Consider the following 17,965-nt stretch of genomic DNA (forward strand, 5'->3'; position numbering starts at 1 on the left):
CTAAGGGAGCCCCTTTCTCCACTGGACTCCAGAGGAAAACCGGATTTCTCCACATCACCACTGGACCTCCAGAGGGAAACTGCACCTTGTACAGGAGCACTGCTCCAACTGAATCACATCTGTCACTGCAGGAGGATGCAGCCACCATTTAATGGGACTGCTACCAACACCCTGCCTGATGGGGTGTCAGGTTGTACTCTGACTTTGTCAGGGCTTGGAGTTTGTTTCTTTGTAGTACTGTATTTCTATTTTGATTTCCCTAGAAAAGAACTGTTATTCCTAATTCCCATATTTTTGCCTGAAAGCCCCTTGATTTCCAAATTATAATAATTTGGAGAGAGGGGGTTTACATTCTCCATTTCAAAGAGAAGTTCCTGCCTTTCTCAGCAGACACCTGTCCTCCAAACTAAAACAGCAACTTTTTGTTCTTTGTCCATATATAAGCCGCACCTGGTTATAAGCCGCACTTTGGGTTTGGACCAAAATTTTAGTCAAAATGGTGCGGCTTATAATCGTGAAATTACTGTAACTTAAGGGTAAGTCTTGGCAGCCTTTGGAAGTCTGTATCTTTTCCAGTGGCAGATGGCTTCCATTAAAGCTCTGTTTAGGATATTTCATTTTGTTCTATGTACCCTCTTAGGAAAGGGCAGTCTTTTCAAAATTTATTTACTGTTTGTTCAGTATTGACAAAGTTTGAATTTAAAAAAAAAGTTTCTTTTTCCTGAGCTGATTAAAACTAGTATGCAGTATCTGTATCACAAATAATGCTCCCAATTGAATATAGGAATATAGTTTCCAATGGATTGATGTATACATATCCCATAGCAGATATTTCATCAGTTTTGTGTTGATTTCTTCTTCCTGGCTAGAACAGAATCATTATTGTGATACAGATGAAACCTCCTTTTTATCTTTGCGTCCCTACTTGATTTTCAGAGGCAGCATGGCATGCAAGGAAGTAAGAAAATACCTATAATGACAAATTCCTCATTATGTTTCACTTTTAACCCAGTTCCCTCGTTTTTATCCTTTATCTTTTATTTTTAAAAATTCATTGATTCCAAAGGTATAATAGTTGGGGATATAAAACTTCACCTTACTCTGAAAGCATATTTTAGAGGGATATTTAAGGGTTTGTACCATTTAACTACAACTTCCTTCTATAAACAGAATTTTCTGTCCCTCTACAAGTGGCCATTTATTGATGTTGTACTAAGTAACTACCATATTGCAACAAACGTGGCAATTAGCTGAATAAAGTGTTCTTGGGTTTTTTGGTTTTTGTTTTTTTTATTTAAATGAAGGGCTGATTACAGTTTAGAACCCATAAACATAAGAAACTGAAGGGTGTTTAAGTATGAAAACTGGGTGGCAGGCTGGACACCCTTGCATGAGGATTTGTGTTATTTAGATGCACAACATTTAAATAATGCAAAAAGATGCAGAGTAATTATTTCTGGACCTTAGGGAAAGCAAAATTCCTGGCAGCTTAAAGTCCAGATTTAAATATAGACATATTGTTTCTCTGCCTGTGTCAAGGAAACTTGGAGTGATGATGTCAAAATGAAAAGCAGCACCCACTTCCTCCTTCCTGAGAGGCAGATGATGCAGGGAATTAAAATCTGCCACTCTTCCAGCACAAAATATGTACAGTATGTCATGTCTGTCTGATGCTCAGTTGTCTCAAAAATGTTACCTGTGGAATAGACTGAGAGCACAAGAAATGGTTGGTGATGATGATACACAATCAAAATGACTCAATGGACACCCAGAAGGTTTTATTAGTATACTCACATTTTTTCACTATTTAAACATTTGCTGTTATTTCTATTTTTCACGTTGTTCTGAGCTAAATCAGCCACTGTACTCATGTTAAAGTGCTTCAGTGTTTGTACTTTCTCAAATGAGATAAGCACATTCTAAAATTGTTGTGCTACATCTAAACTGCTATTTAACTTTATGGCTTACAGCACATTCTTTTTTAATCAGTATAATTTTAACAAAAAAAAAAAAAAAAAAAGGTTGCTTTGTGATTTTGTTTATTTCTTGGTGCTTAATATTGCTACATTATTAGCAAACTTGGGTTTCGCCAAAAGTGCCAATCATGGAAAAGCATGTTGATTTGAGCCGTTCTCCTGGAAATCATCCTGGAATCTGAGAAATGTACAAAAAAAGTAGGCTACTCTAACATTTCTGATTTTCTTTTTTTTTTTAAGAAAAATAATTTCTATCTATTTAATTTTTTTTTTAAGTTATTTGCGAAGCATGCTATTAAGGCTGACCAGGTACAATATCTGGAACCATCTCATCAGCTAGCAGCCTTTTCAATCCATTACTTCAATTTTTATTTCAACACACTGCTAAATGCCTTGCTCTAAAATAGTCCATATTTACATTTTTTTACCCACTATTTCTGTATTCATATATTTTTAAAGGAAAAACATTAGCAGGAGTATGTGTTAGTGTCCTGTTGGTATGTGATCTTATCTTCAGCTCAAAAGTGAGGACAGATAATATCCTCACTTCTGGGATTATGAATATGTTATTTAGTGGTGGTGTTTATTATCAGTGATGTCTGTAACTACTACACATATACAAATTTCTGACTAAGAATCAATTGTAAAGTGGAGGGGAAGGAGAGTGAATCTTTCAGCTCTGTGTTCAAATTTTCAGGTAAAGTCAACAAAACCAGCAAAAACACACTCTTAAGTAGTTCCTCTCGAAGTGACAGTTCATCATTATACGACCATTAAAAAATCTAAAAGCCTTGTCATATTAAGCAGGTGCTTCATATAAAAAGATGTAGAACTAGAATGGCCAGCTTCAGTAATTCTTGGATGAAGAAGAGAAGTGAGAACCACTGAAAATGCCTAAAAGGTGCTGGGGAAGGAACCACAGACAGTATCACATGGTAGAGTGACAGCTGCTAGCAATGGAGACATCCTGAGTTTCTGCTGCTCCTTCAGACCCATTGAGCCCACAGCCCAGCTCCAGATGGGCTTGGGGAGTGGGGAACTCGAAAACAGAGACTTTACTATCACAGTGCAAGCATAATGGTCTTCCTCTAGGTCTTTGAGCAGGAAGTCAGTAGAATATGATCTATAATCAAAGGAGGTGTAATTACAATTAATTAGACCATATTGTTCCCGCAATTCTATCCAGCTGTTCAGCTAATTCTGTACAGCTGATCTGCCAGAGACAGAAGATGACACATACCATGTTTTCTACTCAGGAGGTTTTAGCAGTTACATGAAACAGTCTTTGGAAGTATGTAAAGATCAAGAAATAATCAAGCTCTTCATGGAACAGTCCAACCAGTCAAATATCAGTCCAAGTGAAACATCAATAATTATTGAAACCACCTTGAGCTATTGAGTTTTGACTTGGGCCTAGAAAACCCCAGTTAGAAACTATTGGGATTAGAGAGAAAGGCTTAGATAGATCAGAGAATTGAAAGCAGGCAGTGAGCTAATCAAATTTATGAATTATTTAAAGGTCGGGAAATGAAAAATTAATATATTTCAGGAAAGGAATAATAATAAGAGCTTGATAAATTGAAAAAATTAGACTGATATCAATTATGTAGTTAAATAAAGATATATTATTATCCACTGGTAGCTGGGGAGGAAGGAGAATCTGAATCAGGGGGCTGGTGACGGCATGTGCAACTGTCTCAGATTGAGGCTGTCCTACCTCATCCATCTGAGCCTTGTGCTGCCAATGGGATCCATGGGGCAGCAGCCAGCCATGTGACTGCCTTAGTGAATGCCTGTCCAGAAGTGCATTTCCCACAAACACTGCGAAATCTCTCCCTCAGTTCACCACACATTGGCACTTTGCTGGCAGTTTTAGCCAGGAAAATTCTCAGCACAGTTCTCACCTGTGCAGAACTTTGTTTTCACCTTACAAAAGTATCTGCCCCTCCATAGAATACTGTGGGTACAGAAGGAGCACACTGAAGGGGAAAGGTGAGTTTGTTGGTAAAAAACATGTAGATAGAGGAAATAAATGCCAGCTTGGGAAATGGCAGTCATCTGTAGAAAATGAACATCAGAGCTCACATTTTCCTCCATTCAGAAGGCTAAGCAACTGAGCCTGCTGTTAGTCAACATGGCTTTTGGGAAGTTTTTCAGATTTTCCTGGTGCCTCACAGGTCAGATTTCCATCTGGATTTTCTTACCAGCTGACAGTACTCCACATGCCATCTGGAATCTGAAGATCGGTTTGAGTTGTGTTTGTTTCTTGTGTCTATTTCTGTTTTGGAAAATACTACCTAGTTCAAGAGAAAAAGATGGGACCGCCTTCTCTTTCAATTGTATGGGAGGAATATCAAGTAACCAGAATGCAATAATTTCAGAAGATGAGAGACCATAATACATAGGTTTTAACTATTCAATGAACTTCAGACGAAACTATAATTACTGCAAAAAACTTTTAAAATTATTTAAATTTCCTAATCATTTAGAGTTTTTTAATTCTTGAAAAATTCTTGGTATGAATGAAAATTATATACTAAACTCTTTATGACCTTACAGATTACATGTTTTTTATGACTCAGTAGGAGCTTCCTATGACACCTCTCATTTGCATGGACCATTCTGGAATTAGAACAAACAGAGCAGCTCTGTACAAAATAGAATACATCATACCTGTGGCAATACTTTTAACATTGTTAGACAAAGCTAACGAATAAGATTTTTGAGCAGACTACAAACAATTTTGTAAGTCTGTCTGGGTTGGATTGCAGCAGTATTCCCTTATGTAGCGCTCCTGATGTTGTGATTTGGATTCTATTTGGTTGGCTGTTTCTAATGGAGGAAGGAGGGGAGTAGGAGGAGGAAGAAAACACTGTAGTGAACAAGCAAAATATAGGAAAACACAGGGATTTATTATAAATTATTATTAAAATATCAGCAGATTGAAGAGACCCTTCAAAGTCACATTAAATGTGGGCTGGGGCAAGAAGCAACATGGAAGGTCAGGATGCTGTAGTTAAAGAAACTTCCTTGAAGTAATGAGACACTGCTCAACTCCCCGAATGTTTCTACTGATGAACAGACTAATTTTGTGAAGTTCTCAGATCACAGATTTTAGAAGAGAGCAACTTCAGGAAGGCCACTTAATTTTGGGGGTTTTTGGGGGGGCGGGGCAGTGGAAGAGGTTTCAGATTTCAATATTTACTGCCGTGGTAAGGTGGTAAAATTGCTTAGATATTTGATTCAGAAATTATAAAACACTTTCACATCCTTTGAGTTCATTGTGGGTCAAAATTGGAAGATCCCTGTATACTCACAGAATGATGAAAGTGCATTAAAAATATCCAGACTTGATTTTTTTTTTTAAAAAAAAGAAAGGTGTTTATTGTTATTTGGTTGCACTTACTTGTTTCCACTTTGTTTACAACTGTGAACATAGGAAAGCATTCCTCAGTTTCTTGTGATTTCAAACAAATCAGCTTGTGTAGTAAAAGAAGTTTTCATCAAAGGCAAAAAGCTATTCAATGGCAGAGTTGTTCAATTATGCCCTTTTGTCTCTTCGTTATTTCCCACACCTGCTTTGGACGGGTGCAGCTGGGGGAAGAGTCATGCTGCAGAAACTCCCAAGCATCCTTTGCCAAGCCCTCCACCTAACACACAGTAAAAGTGAGCAGCACCCATTCCATGACAGTAATTACAGCAGGAAAATTAATCCTTCCTGAGCTCCGCCTCCATGTTAGACCTGAAACCCACAGAGGCTTGAATTACTGCTGGCTTTTTTTGAGACTATTTCCTGGACAGGAAAGAGGAAGGGTTAGGTTTGTAGCAGGAAAGGCCCAGCAGGAAACTGTGAGTCAGGAAGGAAAAATAAGCATGGAAAGAGATTGTGAAAAAGGAAATAAGGGATGCAAAAAGTATGTACATCTACAGGTGCCAGGATGCAATGTTTGAAAGCTGAGTGAAGTTAATTTGTGTAATTGAAATTAAAACTCCTACCATTTACTGTTTTCTAAAGCCTAAGTTAAGGACATAATATCTGAACTGTATCCAATGGCCTGTAGGTCAGAATTGTTGGCTTTTTCAGTTACCTGAGACTGGCATATCCTTATGCTAACAGAATTTGCTTCAGTAAAGCATTTTGATAGAATTAAGTATTCTGTGGTTTGTGTTAGAGTAAGGCTGTAATGTAAAACAGACGAATCAAGTCTGCATACATATATTGAAATATATTACAATATATCACTGCACATATTACAGAAATTACTTCATTTCTCCAAAAATAATTAAAATGTTCGAGTGATGTTACACATGAAGGGCAGTGCAAATTCCTCAAGGGTGAGGCAGGGCACACCCCTTTTATTAGTAGTGGGGGAAAAAAAAATCTTTAAAATTAAATGTAATAGTTTACAGATGAAAGAAGATGTTCAAAGATGTGCCATGGAACACAGACTCCTGCATTTGTGGATATATGTCATACATTTTCTTACACAGCTGAAGATGTGACAATTAAGTGGTGGCTTAGCTCTCCGTGAGTAACGCAAAAAATGAGTATTCCCATGCTATTTAAAAACTGTACCCACAACAGAAGATAAAAAAGAGAAAAACTTCTGCAAAGCTTCAGGACAAGCTGAAACACAAGGGGTATATAGATTAGACTGTGGGAATATGTCTGCACAGAAAATCTAATTTGGCCATCACAGGGTGACATAAACCAACAGAGATTACCCAGCCGTAAGCAAGCAGACCTGGATAAATATTTTTTTGTCTTCTTAACTGACTTTTTTTTTCCAGATTAAATTCTATATTAAAAAAAAAGAATAATAGAGTTGTAAATAGAGTTGGAGCTGAGTTTTTGATCTCATTTATCTAAGATTTGAAAAATGCTTTTCAAAATTTTTATCATTACTTGAAAAGATATTAATTGTTCTGTTTTCAGCACAAAAAAGGACAACATTTTTCAACTGATAGTGTGATTGTTCCATCACTGGTGAAATCATGATGGGTTTTGGTACTTTGTTGCATTGGACTTTGTACATCTGGCTCAATAAATGTGCCAGTTAATGTTTCCACACAAACAGAGACATAAGTTTCACATTGAATGCTGATAGCAAGAGATACTGGATGGTGCAGTTTCTGCTGGGTGAAGCCTGAGAGCAGAGAGCCCTGCACTCACAGCATCTCACTGACAGTATTTTGAATGTCTGAATGAAACCGCTGCTTGAAGCACTGGGGAAATAGAGCTGCCTTAAAATTATCTGCAAAGTGATGCTTAATAAGAAAGGAAGAATTGCTTAGTCTCAGCCTGCTCCAGTAATAAAATGTGTTTTTGTAAATAGGAAGGACTGGTGACACCATGTGTCCAAACACAATGGAACTGCTGATGAGAAGCAGTGCTGCTTTTATTGACTGTGTAATTTCTGCCAGTACAGGCAAGGGAATGTCAAGCTCAGTGAACCAACTTCAGAAGAGCGTTTTTGAGAAGATGCAATAGTTGGTACTGGAAATATGGATTTGTTGCCATACAATGAAATTTTACACATGGCATCAGCAAACTTCATTTTCCATGAAGTCAGTACAAAACCCCCATTTTATATCACTAGAAATTGAGCCAGTGCTGAGCATTTTGGAAATTCCTCCTCTAAACTTCTTTTTGATGGAGATGAGGGGGAGCTAGCTGTAGTGCTGTGCAAAATTTACTAAGATGGTTTGTATATGTAAGCTGCTGCTTCCATTATTTTCTTGAGAAGCTGATTATGGAGGTACATGGAACCACCAGGATTAGAGAGACATAAACTGAACCCATGCTTGCAAATGCAGATTACCTGTCCCTGCATATTAAAAGACAAGCAGGGAAAATTATTTCACCTTATTTTCTCTCTCCTTGCTTCAGTTCTACAACATTAATACCGAGAACATTTTGATTCCAATGTATTTGTGGAAGAAACAGGTGGCATCTCTGCTGCATACATGTCCCTGTACCTAGTACAGTAAAGACTTGATAATCTTCCCCACTGTTTCTAGGCATGCAGTCAAGAGTCCTTAATAGCAGAAAGTTGTTATGAATATGTCCTAGAGGGGCTTGAGACAATGCAGTGCAGAGCAAAAAATGTCAACTCTGTAATTTACTTTCATGGACTTCCTTTTCCTTATTTATCACATCCTCTCATTCAATAAAAAATAAAAAAAAAACCAAAAGATAAGGTTTACACTGTTAAATAATATGCAAGCCTTTTTTTAGGATTAAACAATTCAATAATTGCATTTTCACAGCTCCTAATTACCACCAGACTACCATATTATTTTGTGTTATGTATGCAAGCAGGCAACTTACACCAGGCATGTTTCCTGAGAGAAATATCTTGATACCCATGGCACATAACACACAATAACAAGAACTGAAGCCTGTAAAATCTGTGATACCAAGCATAAACTTCTGAGGGGAGAATATCAATGCCATTGTTATTTGGAACATGTTTCCTTGGCAGGCAGGTCATTATAAATATTTAAATATTCCTGCAAAAACTACTGAAAAAATAGGATTCATTCCCATTTTGCATTTTTTTTGTTTTTAAATTTTGTCCCCAGCACCTTGTGGTCAAAATGAAACCAGAGAAGACGGCAAAATAATCCAACTACCTCCTTGCAAGACAGGAGCATGGATCGTTCCTGCCATCATGGCCTGCTACCTCTTGGTAGCAAACATCCTTTTGGTGAACCTCCTCATTGCTGTTTTCAAGTGAGTGACACACTGCGGAGCCTAGACTTGGGGAGGATGCACATTGTTCACAGCCTGGGAGGACTGCTGAGCTTTGGCTTTGCCTGAGAGACATTTTCTGAGGATGTAAGGGGGAGAGAGAAAGAGACTTGTCTCCAGGAAACAAGGGAAATGCCAGGTTTTTCACATTGTGCTCATTTGCAAGGACAGACAGCTGATGGGAACCAGGGCAAAGAAGCCAAATAAGGTTCAGTTATGGCGTCATTCATTCCCAAGAGGGAAAACAAGAATAAAAGTACTTGCCCATCTCAATGGGCTGTTGTAAAACCCAGGGGTTGTACAGGACAGACATTTACACTCGTAAAGTATTTCAAAAAGGCTGATTATCGCTGTGCTTTGCCCAGGCACAAACTGACTCTTTAATTCTGCTTCCTGTTTTTGTGACAAGGAAACATTTGCCAGTGTTATTGAAATGTATCTAGTTATGATGCTGTCATATCATCTTTGGCAAAGCACCCCAAACCATTTTCAGCCTGATGTTATTTTCCTCTTCTTGCCTTCTAGCAACACGTTTTTCGAAGTGAAATCTATATCAAACCAAGTCTGGAAGTTTCAAAGGTACCAGCTCATCATGACATTCCACGAAAGACCTGTTCTCCCACCACCTCTGATCATTTTCAGCCACATGACAATGATATTTCAACACCTCTGCTGCAGATGGAGGAAGCATGAAAGTGACCCAGATGAGAGAGACTATGGATTGAGTAAGACTCAGATAACGCACAGAGGGGATTTTCCAATGCCTTTCATAAAGTCTAGTGTTTGACATGCATGAAGTCAAAGTCCAGCATCTTCATACCCTTCCCTGCAAAAATCCTGAATAAGTTAGTTTTACCTGATTTGCCCAATCTTTCATTCTCTTTGCAGTACTGAGGAGGCTGTGATTTTCTGGAACTTTTTTTGGGGTGGTTACTCTGTTTGTTCCTTCAAAGCAAAGAGGTTTGTTTTGCTGTTACTGGAGGTCTATTATTGCTGGAATTCTTCCTATTCCACCACAATTACAGCTTTATTTTTGAAAATACAGAGCAAACAGCATGTACTTCCCCTGAGCACACTTTTTGCCTAGATAAGTTTAGAGATGACAAAAGGCAATTTTGTATGCACAGTCCCTCCTTGACTCTGACTCACACTGGAGGAGTTGTTCCTCAGCACGCTTTAAATGAAGTCCCACAACAATGATGGAAAACCTGTCAGATTATTTTGATAACACTTTCCTCTTCTCTATCTAATTCTTCAAGCACAGTATCTCCACCTTGCCCAGTGTACATGCCAGGTGCAGGGAGCTAAGGGATGTGTATCTCTTCCCAGCATTAGCCCATACCACAGCCCACTTCTCTGTGAGGAATCACGTGTGGCTCTGGAGATGCAACCAGACAAGCTCTCCTCCCACTCCCATCACACTGCTGCCTACAGATGTCAGTTCTTGCCGTGTTGGACAGGCGTCTGTGCTCACACATGCTTTCCTAGCAGTCTGCTAATCTCGTTGTACATTTGCTGGTTTACAGGTGGGCTTTGGCTTTCACCATCTGCCCGGGACCTGACCGGTGTCTGTGTTTAGATCTCATATAATCAAAATGTATTTATGTTTGCTTAGCATTTGCCTGCTTAAGTGCTTCTGTCTCCAGAATCACATATAACTAAAGCAAACAATTCAGCAATTAACAGCATCTATCTGCTTTCATATCAAAATGCCACATACTTAAGAAAGTTTAGTCCATGAGTTTCACAAATGTAATAATGTAGGTGGTTTCACATGTCAATATTTGCCATATTCATTTCTCAATTTTTTTCCACAGAACTCTTCATAACTGAGGATGAATTGAAAAAGGTCCATGACTTTGAAGAGCAGTGCATAGAAGAGTATTTCAGAGAAAAGGATGATAGATTCAACTCCTCCAATGATGAAAGAATCCGTGTCACTTCAGAAAGGTGTGGTTTTTTTGTTCTCATGAGTTGATGTGGAAATGTGTTTCTGTCACCAGTCTCACTCTTTCTATTTTACTTGAAAAGGAAATGAAGTTATTCTGGTAAGTCTTAATCTAAAAGTAAAGTGATAAAATATGATGAGTTTATTTTCTCTTTTTCTGATTATTTTTGGTAAAGTAAATGTGTTCAAGGCCAGGGTAGATGGGGCTCTGAGGAACCTTCTAGGGGAAGGTGTCCCTGCTCCATGACAGGAGCATGTTAACTGAATGATGTTTAAGGTTCCTTCCAACCTACATCATTGTATAAGTTTTGTAAAAGGGATCTTTTACCCAGTTGTATTAAACTATAACTGATGCAGTGAGAGGTGCCAGTTATGCTTGCATTTCACTTCTTAAAGCAGAATTTCAGGGCACAAGAAATCAGAAAAAAATGGGAGAGTTAATTAGGAGTTCCTCAATGAAAACCATGACTTTAGTGTTTATCTGTGAGCCATTCAGATAAGAAACAAGCCTTGATTCAGGATAGCCTGGCTAGGTAAACTAATTTCATTGGGACCAAGAGCAACATGGATTTTAAATTACATTTAAACAAGACATTTCACCTACAGCCATGCACAGAGCAAAAAAACAGTACAGTAATTTAGTGGAAGTTGCTAGTATTCAAATTCACCAGTCCTAAAAATTTCTAAGTCTGTTGATCTGCTATGGTGCTCGTATGCGTTCATGGAATGCTGTTGAGTTCAGCTTTAGAGGACAAGTTTGTGTTTGAGTCATAGCACTTGTGCCAATAAATATTTTAGGGTAATATCCTGTTAAATATTCATAAAACTTATGAACCAGTGAATACTCCACTCCTGGAAAACTCTGTTTTAATTTGAATATCAGAGGACAAGTGTCAGTTGTCATTTTCATAAGTTACACAAATATAACACTCTTCTCCTTCTACGTAATCTTCCAGTACATAATCCCAGTTCAACTATACCTAAACTATGTTTTCGGTAAGCAAGGAAACATGCTGTTAATTTGGTTTTGAAATAAATCTATCCCAGAGCAGGAATAGAAGATATAATATAATTTAATCATCTGCGTTACTGTAAATGAAAACACTCCTAAAACACACATTTTAGAAAAGGATATTAGAGGGGAAGTTGGTCATGGAATGGCTACCTTATGAAGGCTGGCCAAGTAATCCAGCATTACTGTGTCTGGAGAAGGCAAATGAGGGATGAAATTATAGAGGTCTATTTAACTGTGAGTGTAAGGAAAAGATGAGCAGAAATGAATTGTTTGCTGTCACACTCAGAACAAGATATAGGGGAGTAACAGAGTAATTAAGCAGGATCCCAGGTTCAAAACAAACAGAAAATATATGATATTTTTATTTCATGTCCTAAGCAGCATAACAAAAAGAAGCTGATGATGTCAGCTAAAAGACTACATGCATTCAAACAAGATTAGACAAACTTATGAAAGAGAAATTCAGTAAGGACTGCTAAATACATAGACATCATGTTGAGCACACAAAGTTCCTGAGCAAAAAATATTAAAGACTGGAGAATATGCAGAAGGAAGAATTACCTGTACTTCAAAGTTAGGTAGTATGATTGTCTGTGGTCCAACTGAGTACCTTTCTTTTCTTATTTTCTGGTAGTCCAGTGGTCACAGAACTGCACTGAAAAATCATAGATGCAGGTTCAAATCTGAGTTTAGCTTCTCTTTTGGTGGTCAAGGAAGGAAGAGGCATTTTTGAAGACCTATAAATACGAAGTAATCTAGATAGGTCATCCCCTACATCATGCAAATGCTGTAAGTCCTTGAAAATGAAAGAATTACAGTCTGCCTTTTCATTCTGTGCTGATCCTATTTTATAGGGAAAGAGCTCTTATCTCTAATTTAAATGAAAATCTTAAAGCACCTTGTTCCAAAATCAAGTTCATGAGTATGAATCCTGAATGAAGATAAACACCTGAGCCTCACAGAGAAACAGCCCTTTTAAAATACATTTAACTTAGCCAATAGTTTAATGTGGAGACCAGTGTGCCCCAGCTCTGTAAGAGAATCCAGTAGTGACCGTGTGGGGTTCAGAGGTCACTCCCAGACCCAAGCACATTAATAGGACTTTCAGCAATGACATCCCAGCTGAATGCAGTTCCATTTTCATAATAGGTCTGGGGAATATTTAAAAGATGCCTGAGGAGTCAGGGCTGTATAAGTGTCATACATAACCCATTTCAGAAACAGGATTACCTGGGTCTTTTATTTTGCCTGCAGTCATGGCCAAGTCCTCTTAAATCTAAAACACTTGTCTTGGTTCCAGCCAGGACAGGATTAATTTTTACAGTCACCAGGTGGGGGTGGGAGGACCCTGAAGTCCCACCTTATGTCATTACCAGGGGCAGGGGAAAGGGACTCTTGCTTCTTTTCTCAAACTTTGCCTTTTGTGCCTCCAATTTGAGCAGGAGAGGGGAAGTGGCAGCATGGTTTCTAAACTGGAGAATACCATTCCTAAACCATGACAATACAACAATTATTTTTTGTAACCTGTGAAGCATTCAAATGTATAAAATCCAGATTTTCACTTTGGAGTTTCTTAATAGAGTTATCATTGCACAAGTAACAAGATACAGAGCAAAGAAAGCAGGGAAGATACAAGACTCTTCCAACACCCGGTCATTAGCGTGTAGTCATAGACCAAGTATAAATATCCATGTTAAAGTCATGAGATACCAGTTTAGTCATCTGTACAATTAAGTCAGCTTTATGTGGTATAAAATTGAACCAGAAAACCCTGCAAATCTGAGTGAGGTTCTTCCTAAAGATCTTTCATTTGCAAGAAGCTGAGCATGCTGCTAGGTTCAAGAAGGGAAAGGTTGGGACAAGTGCTGTGTGACATAAATGCACCTGTACCTGCACCAGTCACTGTTTTCCCTGGCCTCTGTGCACATGGTAGTGCTCCCCACTGCTTGAGCAGCTCCTGTTTGCAACTAGGTTCGTCAAAGTGCTCCAGGTCCTGCTAGGAGGAGGAACAGCTGCACACCCTGCACACAAAGCCTGGCTTCCCCTGTACGTGGAAGCAGGAATAGGGGGCTGGCACTGGAAGGGAAATGTAAGATGGGAACGGAGTCTTGTTTCGAGCCTGGGTGGCAGAGACAGGTTAGGGGCTCAGGGAATTATAACAAGAAGAGATCCTGTTTATTGATGCGTTGACCTGGGTGTCAATGAATGACTTCACCTATGCAGTCAGTGGCTGTGCTGGGGCAGGACCACGATGTCGTGTCTGACTCATCTGCAACAAGCTTCAGTTTGTACTCTCACTTTGGAATAGTCCACCCTGGCAACCCATGAGCCTGCCACAGTTCAGGAATCTCCTTACTTCTCTTGTAATGAGGAACACCGCAGATGTCTCCATTTGATGTCACCTCCTCTACCTTATCACTTCACATTCAGAAATTAAAAGCACAGAATATCACTTTATGTTTCTCTTTCCTTGACCTCAAGTACTAAGCAACTCAGAGGAGTTGGGAGCTGGGAGCTGTTATTTCTTTTAATAAACAAAGTTTATTAAAGAAGCCCTGCTTCTTCTGACTTTTGAGTCTGATGGGAAGAAAGAACTCCACTGTGTATTTAAACCCCTTTACAGAAAAGGGTCTAAATGAAGGTCAGTCCTTCCTTAGCCTCAGATTTTGGCAAAAGTTTAAATTTAAGGAATCACTTTGTCTGGTAAGTTCTAATGATGGCAAATCACATATATTTATATAAAAATGAATGATTTATTAAACAGACAAAAGAAAACAGGTGAAAAATCTTAATCAGTTACTCTGCAGAATAAAACTAAAATAACTAAAATAACTGCTAGTAGATTGCAGCAATATATCAGTGCAATATATCAAGGTACCTACCTTAAAGCTAGCAAAAGAAACAGTATTGATTAGGAGCCAAATGTAACTTACCACTGAAACAATGATAATGGGCACAAGTACCTTCACTTAAAGCCTGGGGAGTAAACACAAAGTAGGTTCCTATGAACAGGAGACACTCCACACATTTCCAGGAAAACGTATATAAGATTTCTGCTTTGTGAAGGTTTTGTGTTCTTTTTATAGTTGTAAAGCGTCTGTCAGTCAGAAATTCAGTGTACCTTTCCAGATCTCACTTCAACAGTAAGATTTTTATTGGGAGCTGGGAGATGCCAGACTAGTGACCATGGCACCAAAATCACTCAGCAATTATACAGGATTAGACCCCATGAAATACAAGACAGCTTGTCCTGTTTGAGTTATCTGACAGACTAACAAACAGCAGAGAAGCTCTTGTGGGAGTGAGATGCTCTGCCGTAGTAGCCTGCTAGCATGTGGAAGTAGCATCAGGTTACTGATACGTAACAGATGACGTTATGGACTAAATGAAAAATACAAAGCGGTAAAAGGGTGTAAGGTGTTTCCCTTGAATGCTTTTATCAAAGCATGCCTGGTGAATCTCCTGGAGACCTGCGAGGAAAGCTAAGTTGGACAGATTCACTTCATTGCAGTGGAAGAATCATGACCTGTTGTGGAGAATCTTCCTTTCTAATCACTGTATTACATCTTGACCAGTACAAAAACGTGTAATATGATCAAAAAAGACTGCACTATTTTTCTTGATGTGGCTTGAAGCTACTGAAACAATCACTTTAGTAAGCATCCATGTGAACTGGTCCCAACTCTCTCATACCTGTGCAAAACCTCATGTTGATTTCAAAAGGAGCAGGGTCACATCATAACAGTATTTGAAAAGCAGATAAGCTGGCTAGAGCAGATGTTATTATGTCATCTTTGGTACTCTGTGGTATCCATTAGTATAGCACTTTATAATCTGCAGTGCAATTACACGAACAGCGTCCGTGTGGATGATGACATAGCTATTAGCTTGATTTCACAGCTGGCAGGCTGAAGTGCACAGAAATAGCTGTGTTGGTAAAAAAGACTGACCCTACCAGGCCCACCCACACATGAAAAATGACAGCAGGAAAGGTCTGTGACTCTGGTGTCATCTCTCTTTGGTCATAAAGAGTTAAGTGGTCTTAGGCTCCAGTGGGAGTGCAGCCATGACAACCCAACTTCCTTAGCCAGGAAAAACCACTGCACCCAGGAAAACTGGCTGGCTGCTTGCATCAGTACTGCTTTACCAAAAGATGTCAGGCAAAGTACGCTGTTACAGGCTTGGGAACTGCTGTCTATGTTTTATTCAAATAAAACCATTACACAATCACCTATCACAAGCTCAGTGGTATCTCTGTAAGTGACTTTCATGTTAACAGTCTTTGTGGCTGTTGAAAAGGATTTTGAAGTATGAATGGTGCCTTAGAAATGGACCTAGGTCAACAAAGAGGCTTGTGAACCTAATTCTAGCATTCAATTAAGAGGTCTACTTCAGAAAAGAGCGCCTTACTCCCATTAAAGAATTATTTTAAATAAATTATTGATGAACTAATGTGCAAAGGTTAAATATAAATAAACCAAAATGAATGCCAGCAGAAGTCATCATCTCCCAAACCATAATTGAAAAGTCTTATTGCAAGTAATATAAAATCTTTGCCAGGTTCTGAGTCTTGACCTCTTTACTGAATATTATCCTGGCAAAGTCCACGTTTGCTTCACTGTTAGAAATTTTTGAGCTTCAGTAGCACACCTTGATGCATGTTTTACATGTAATCTCCTTATTTTCTCTTTGGATATTGTGACATTTACACTTGCTTCTGAATACACATGGAGAAAAAAAATCCAAAGCAAAACTTGGACATTCTTATTTTGAAATTCTGTTGTAATGCAAAACTATTCCTAAATGATATACAGGTCAGACTGTCTATTCACCGAGTGCAAGAATATTTTCCCAAGAATATGGGAAAATAGAAAAAATCACTTATTAAAATATTTTAAGGACCAGATCATGGCTGTACTCCTCCACATCATAATCCTTCTATGTCCACAGTGTTTGGCTGGTGGGATTTTATCATGTTTCTGATAGGTTCACTCCCAGAACATGGTGCTGTTCTTTATGATAAATGATTACAGAGTTGAACATTAAGTTAATACATGGGAATATCACTAATAGGATAAATATTTGTTAAACATTCTGGAGAAGCCATATGCAATATATATAACTAAGGATGACTAAGCTAATACCTTTGGTGTTGGAGGAGACCATAATCTTTCAAGCTGTCTTTTTGTGAATAAAATTTTATAGCTGGGGCTCATGAAATGTAAACACATGTACATATTTTTCAGTTACCTATGCACATCTCTGGTTACCCCTGGTTTCCAAACCCAAACTGCTCTGTGCTTATCTTGTTACGTTTCTCTATAAATTTTCCACTACTATCTATACAATCACATTTGTTATCAGTTCCAACCAACAGACCACATAACTCAAAAGTCTCTCTTCTCCTTGTCTGACGCTCTGTGCCACTGGCAGTAGCTGCTAGATCACATTCAGGGAAGGCAGAACAAATACATGAACACCTACCAGCAAGGTATTATCCTAGGTTCTCCTGGGGATGCATTAGTTGTGTTCTGCAGCACTGCAAAACTCTCTCGTGAATGCAAGATGCAAAACTTATCTCACTATGGACAGTTTCACTCATAGACCTATGAGTTGTATTAAAAATTATTTCATTTGTGTACAGCTGTCAAAACAGGAAAGAAAAAGCAAATCAAACCAAAACAGTGGCAAAAACAACAATAACAACAAAACACACCCAGATTATCCAGTTAGCTTTAAAGAATATTATAAATTCACTCCAATTCTTGCTAACTGTTGCTGGTGTGAAAGGTTTCTTGTGGAAGTAATCTGAGCTGTAGTTGTCCAGTAAAATCCAGTAAAATTTTTCCTTATATCTGACAGCCCTAAAATTGCAGTGTTTTATCTGTTCATCATCTTGGGGCAGTTGTTATAGAATCTGAATGTGGGGTGAAGAATTCAACTATTGGCTAATAAATATTTCAAAAGTGTACAGTAAATTCACGAATACAAGCCGCACTGAGTATAAGCCGCATCTCTGGGTGTTGGCAAATATTTCGGTTTTTGTCCATAAATAAGCCGCACCTGAATAAAAGCCGCTCTGTCGTTCACAGCGAGGACCCACATGCAACAAAGTTGCCAAATACTAACAGAACCGCGGCAGGGCGGGGGGTTTACTGGCTCAACTAAGGCTGTACAGGCTCAGCCCGCTCGGGGCTGCTGACGGGACCAGGTGGCCCAGCCCGGCGCTGCCACTCGGGGCTGGCCGCTGCCTCTGGGTTCGCTCGCCCCGG

General features: G+C 38.8%; 1 protein-coding gene across 8 annotated transcripts in view; it reads left to right on the top strand.

Moving 5' to 3' along the window:
• The window catches only part of TRPM3 (transient receptor potential cation channel subfamily M member 3), a 440,778-nt gene that overhangs the window by 414,065 nt on the left and 8,748 nt on the right, over nucleotides 1-17,965 (top strand). For all 8 annotated transcript variants that reach the window (XR_006163147.1, XM_033084618.2, XM_033084619.2 and 5 more), the window contains 3 exons: nucleotides 8,562-8,712; nucleotides 9,256-9,455; nucleotides 10,548-10,680. Coding sequence is in view for 7 of the 8 variants with exons in the window: in XM_033084618.2 (XP_032940509.1) it covers nucleotides 8,562-8,712; nucleotides 9,256-9,455; nucleotides 10,548-10,680 (484 nt within the window). In the remaining variant the exon portion in view is untranslated. The remainder of the gene's footprint in view (nucleotides 1-8,561; nucleotides 8,713-9,255; nucleotides 9,456-10,547; nucleotides 10,681-17,965) is intronic.

This window comes from Catharus ustulatus, chromosome Z, assembly GCF_009819885.2.
Source record: "Catharus ustulatus isolate bCatUst1 chromosome Z, bCatUst1.pri.v2, whole genome shotgun sequence".
NCBI lineage: Eukaryota > Metazoa > Chordata > Aves > Passeriformes > Turdidae > Catharus > Catharus ustulatus.